The sequence below is a fragment of the Oreochromis niloticus genome, linkage group LG17, assembly GCF_001858045.2.
Source record: "Oreochromis niloticus isolate F11D_XX linkage group LG17, O_niloticus_UMD_NMBU, whole genome shotgun sequence".
NCBI lineage: Eukaryota > Metazoa > Chordata > Actinopteri > Cichliformes > Cichlidae > Oreochromis > Oreochromis niloticus.
In genome coordinates this window covers 2,057,876-2,063,875 of record NC_031981.2, presented here as the reverse complement: position 1 = coordinate 2,063,875, position 6,000 = coordinate 2,057,876, and the positions used below count along the sequence as shown (strand labels likewise).

At 41.1% G+C, this 6,000-nt stretch overlaps 1 protein-coding gene across 7 annotated transcripts in view; it reads left to right on the top strand.

The window, feature by feature from the left end:
- Window positions 1-6,000, top strand: part of csnk1g2b (casein kinase 1, gamma 2b) — a 34,141-nt gene that overhangs the window by 12,155 nt on the left and 15,986 nt on the right. For all 7 annotated transcript variants that reach the window (XM_005451869.4, XM_003445060.5, XM_005451871.4 and 4 more), the window contains one exon: window positions 3,291-3,360. In XM_005451869.4, coding sequence (XP_005451926.1) covers window positions 3,291-3,360 — 70 coding nt within the window. The remainder of the gene's footprint in view (window positions 1-3,290; window positions 3,361-6,000) is intronic.

The window sequence follows — 6,000 nt, the reverse complement described above, 5'->3', positions numbered from 1 at the left end:
TAGCATAGCTCCTTTGTGCCCTTTTAACCACACAAAATGTCCCCATCACCTGACCATTAACCCATCAGAAAGAATATAGAGCCGAAAACTGCTGCTGGTCTGACAGGCATATATTGATGTGAACTTTTGTTATTTTGCTAGATTTGGAATATGAATTGTGGTCCGAGCTGTCACAGAATCTGTATGCCACGTGAGTCCAGTGAACCTGAAGGGCTGTTTGGGGGCTCTGTCTTTAAATGCTGGTGTCACTTCTAATGTGGGTTCCTCGGTCCTCATATGTAATATAGATGGAGTGTGTGCGGGGGTGTCGATGCGGGAGGGTGGGTGGGGTGAAGGACCCCCCCCCCCTTTTTTTTTTTTTTCCGATCTGTGGATCAGCTGAGTATACATTTAAGACAATGAAACCCTACTGTTGTATTCCTTCCGCCATAGTGCTTTTGCCCTGCCCAGTCACGCTACAGGGTAGCTCCCATTCTGAGCATGCACAGTAAGTCCAGGAAGCAGATTAAAGAAAAAATCTGATATGTGCAGGAAGCTGAGAAGAATCCTTGTCATATACAGAAATGTTACATCAGACATTTGTAGCTCGGCCCTGGTCATTCACACAACCATAGCTTAGCCCATCTGCTGGGAATAGAGATGACTCTTAAGTACGTAAAGCTGCCATAAGCCTCTGTTTCCTATTGTAAGCTGTTTTAAAGGGTCCTGCGGGTTGGTGCCATCTGTTTTTGCCCCTTATTTATATATTTAATATATTCTCTCCCTCTCCTCCCTGGCATGGCCTGACATGTGTGAGAGACCCGCTCCACCTCCCAGAGCAGTCACATGTCTTCTCCCTCAGGCTTCCACTCCTTTTTATTGCCTCCTCAGTTTCTACTCTCTGGCGTGTACACTAGCTCTGTGCTTTTCTGTACATTTTTTTTTCTTTGAAGAATTGCAGAAAAATATGTATATGCTGACTCTGAGATCACCCAAAGGCTTATCCCATCATCATATGTTCTAGAAAACTATGCGTATTGTTATATCAGCTAACGTTTATTACATTTTTGAAGTTTGTTAAAAATTTTTATTATGCTTATGTGGCTAATTATCTGACAGCTGTTTTCTTTCTTTTTGCTTTCAAACCAAAACCTGACTGTTCATTCTTTATGTTCGTGTTTGTTACTGGCATGAACTGAGATAATGAATTAGCATAATGAGCAAGCTCATTACACCCAATTGTATTTTTTAAAAGGAGAGTTTTCCATGTGCTTATTAATATACTATGTTTACATTTGTACACTGTGCAAATGTCTTGAGCCACCCCTCATTTCTTTATATTTTGCTTCTAAGGAGCCAGGGTTGCTTAAAGGTGGTCTTCAGTCTTTCTGGAGGCCTTTCAAAGTTTTTTCCAAGGACACTGAATGATTGTTTGTATCTGAGGAATATTTCTTTCTTTCTTTTTTTTGTTAAATTACTTAACACTTATCTATGAATAACTGGACACTTTGTTACTACAAGCCTGTCACAGCAACACATAGTTGTTCCTATTTATTTAGTTGAATCTACAAAAATGCCAAAGATGGTGGAGTTTGACAGGCACAATCCAGCGGTTTTTCACCAGCAAGGTGATAGATACACAAAGACCTGTTAGCCGTAAACTTGGCATATCACACCATCATGTGTAATGGGTTCTCAATAATTTTGATGAAACTCGACAAGTGAAGGACAAAAGAACTGCCAGGCTTAAAAGAACTACCGTAGAGTTGCAGTATAAGTCATGTCTCTAGGAAAGACTGACACAGGATCTGGCCCTGTTGATCCATTTACTGTTCACTGAAACCTCATCAGAAATGACTGAAGAAAATCAATGGACACAGATTTATGGAGTGATGGATCCAGATCTGAAATATTTTTAATAAAATCAACATCATTATGTGCAGAGTAGTGTTGGATCATGTTGACAAAGAGCAAAAGGCAGACAATTCAATGTCCTTCAAGAAGCCTTCATATGTATTAGTAAAGACTGCTTAAATGCTAGCTTTCTCAGCTGTTTGCAGAAGTTGCACACTACAAAACACATAACATAACATTACCAAATAAATCCAGTGGATCAGAGAAGGAAAAAGCCAATCAGCTGTATGACACTGATCACAGCTGTTTTTGTTTTCCCCACAATTAGGCACCTTGATTAAACCAGGGCCTATGTGGGTGGCATTTTAGCACACAGGCAACACTATAGCAAGGTTGGTCAATGCTCTTATGTTTTGTTTTTTTTAAAACCACCTCCGCTAAACCGTCTTCTGAAAGCACCTTAAACAAAAGCCACAGGATGTATTTATAGCCCTGACAGCCATTTATCATAAAAGGATGTAAAGTCCCTTACCGTGTTCAACATGGCTCATACTTTGTGTTCACACTCCTACGTCCTTGCAGGGCACCAGAAGTAGACGATGCTCCTGATTTGATAAAGGCCTAATGGAGTGAATGTGGGAGCTTAACAGCCTTTCAGCTTTCAGTTTATATAATTTAAAATAGAAGTGCTTTGGAATTAGATGCCCATGGGAAACAACTTGATCAAAGTGAAGTTGCTGGGCTCAATAAAGTTTAGGGAATTTTCATATTTTTGTATGTAGAGTAGCTGACTTAACACACAGAAAGCTACAAAACTTTAGGCATGTAAAGCCAGTACACCAAGCACTAAAACTTGGGTTTTAGCAAAGGCTGTGGCACAGCTATTGAAGATTAAGGAGAGGAATTAAGTTGGGTGTGTGTTTGTTCTATCCCCTTCACGTTTGTCTATAATGCCCTTGTCATCATGAGAGTGGGGTTAATCAGATTACATTTTAGGTTGCAAAGCTGGAGCTTGCGATATAATGAACATTATGTCCTGGCAGGTTGATTATCAGCCATGTCATCACAAAAGCCTGTTGTACACCAGCTGGAACTGCTCTTTATCCTCTCACGTCCCTCAAGTGTGACCTGAAACTTAATTAAAGTTCTGTTCGGCATTAAAATAAGTAAAACGTGGTACTATAGGTATTTAAGTTAATTGCAAGGCAGTGCAATCATAAAAATTTACGCGAGGTTGTTCCTCACAAACGTTGCTCCCTTGGGGTAAAATTCGCACTTTTATGGTGTAGAGAGTTTAAAACGTCCTTTCACGGTGTGGAAACTGGAATTGTTTTACATTTATCTCATTCACAGGAAAACTTTTTCTTTGTCAAAAAAAAAGCAACTTTTGATGCAGTAGGCACGCATATGTACACAGACTGATTTGTGAACACTCTCCTTCCTTTCTTCTCTTTTAGGAACCTATAAAATCCAGGGCGCCGCAGCTCCATTTGGAGTATAGATTTTACAAACAGTTGGGGAATTCAGGTAAGAGACTTGACTTTGTATTTTCTTTTTCTTTATTTAGTTTTTCCCTCTAATAGACAGCGCAGGCGGGAGTTGAATGTGAAGGGACGTTTTCACACTATATTTACCTGTGCTGCAAGTGAAACCTTACGCAGAAAGACAATCATGAGCACCTGTGAAGATGGGTGATTAATTGAATTTCATTGTTAGTTAGGATTTTGGTCACTGCGGGTTATGAAACAATGCTCTTGTTTTATAAATCCAGTGCACCCATTTTTCTTTAGTGATTTACTTTCACCACCTGCTACTAAGGACACTCGCTGCAAGTCGAGATATTGGAAGTGTAAACAAGATATAGCTTCTACCTTTGCTCGCTTCTTCCTTAGGAAATAGAACTCGTGTCATGGTGTCATAACTATGAACCTGCAGTGGCTCTTCCAAGGCTTGTGAGGTCTGGGCCTCTTCTTGCTCTAGTTTGCAGCTGCAGGCTTCGTGGCGGTGACTGGTGGTTGCACCTGCATGATGGGCTTCACCATCAGCTCTCACCCTCTAACCCCGCCTGGTTAAATTTTCTTCTTTTGAGTTCTCTTCTCCTCCGTCTTTGTCATCCTACATATGTGGCTGGTCTCTAGCTACATTCATAAATGTGTAATGGTGATGTCTCAGCCACTGTATTCAGGATGTTGGGCAACACTGTGGCTTCTGCAATCCAGCCCTCGCTCCTATGTATTTTGAATGGACTAGTTCAAATATTATGAGAATGCATCAATTTGTTGGAAGACCTAATTACACACCAATCAATGTATATTTATAAGTGCAACATTTTTTCAGTTAAACTCAAAAAGACCGACTGTACCCATTTAAACGAAGCTTACTTGGTCGTTTGTGTGTGCTATTCTAAATCTACTCCAAGTGCTCCTGTTGTTGCAGTGATTCTTGTCTGTCTGTCAAGTAAAGTGCATGTGTCCTGGTCTAATTTAGTGACACGTGCCTGTTTCTTGGCTCCTTGCGCCTGAGCAAAAACCCTCCACTGTTGATACGGAGGTGGGGCATTAGGGCAGTCCTTGGCTATTTATAGCTGGCCCTCTACAAGCATTTGGGCCATTATGGTGTCTGCTTGGATAGCTTCCCTAGTCTCCCTAGTCACAATATCCTCTGCCTCTCTGTGTGCTGCCTGTACACTGTAGGGAAACGCTCCAAGGTGTGTTGACAGGGTGTGGCTTGTTTGTCTGGATGGCGCTCTTTGGTGTAATCTCTTCATTTGAGTCGCACTGCGTTGGATTAGCTTACAAGTCGACATTTACATTTAGCCAACCATAACTGTACCTGTCATCTCCTGTGCCACTTTCCTTTATTATAGCAGAGGATTCCTGCAGTACAAGCCTGTTTCCCTTGCATTCTTCCTTTCAGTGAGACCACTATTGGTCTTTAGCTTTATTTTTACCATCTTAGGTCATCTTAGGAGATGTTTGTATGTTTTCAGTCAGAACATGTCACTAAAGTTTACTACTACAAACTAAAATGTATAGCTGCCATTTCACAACCTTTGCCATGATTTTTGTTTCAGATATGTTGTAAATCACCTTCCCAGCTCTGAATTTTCATGCTAAAATATGTGGAGACATTTTAAAAGTGTGACTTAAAAATACACTGAACATATATATAGTTTTACAGCAAAACAAGAGCTTGCCCTATATCAGACAGAAGTTTCATTTTCTTGCACCTGCTTAACTCTGATATTGTCTTTACTCAAACTGATATTGGGCGAAGACACACAATTGTCCCTATCCACTTGAATTCAGCACCGATACTAAGTGTGGAGTTAAGCGATGCAAAAACATATCCTCTCCATTCCTGTGTTTGTTGTTCAGTAGCCATCCCTCAGGGGTGCTAAAAACAACCAAGTGATCATTGGCCTTTTAAAGTGTCCCTGATGTGGCTCACAGCCATTAATCCCACACATGGCACTGTTGGGCTGTTTTAGTCCTCCCCTGTCACTCACCGGGACAACAAGCCAAAGAAGCCCAGAGTATCACACCGCTTTGGCTTGCCTTTTTCCCAACTGCTGGAACCACACACGCACCTGGGTGTGCACAATAATGGTATGCGTCATGAGACCAAGCAATCTTCCTTCCACTTCCTGTCCAGTTTTGATTCACACATGCCCATTGTGAGCATGGGGCGTTGGACAGGGTCAGCATGGACGCTGAGTGACTGCAGACCTCCATACGCAGCAAACTGTGATGTACTTTGTGTTCGGATAGCTTTCACTGAGTAAAATTAGGGTTCTCAGCAGTTTTTACTGCAGTAGCACTGCCGTAACAACCCCACAGGCCAGCTTTCCCTGAACTCCTACACTTTTAGTTTTTTCTTCCACCACATTATCCTTTAAACACTGACTGCCTAATAGTCAGGTGCCAGTGTAATTGGATAATCAAGGTTGTTCACTTGAACTGTCGGTGGTTTAATTTGTTTTAGGTTGAAGTATATTATGTTCCTGTTCTAAACAGGTTCAATAATAGTGATTTGCACCGACCCATGCCAGATATCTTTTGTCTTAATCTTTTGAAAATGGAAGCATACACACATGAATAATTTCTGTGGCAAGGCTCATTTATTTTAAATAAAGGAAGCAATCTGGCTGCTTTCTGACATTAAGAG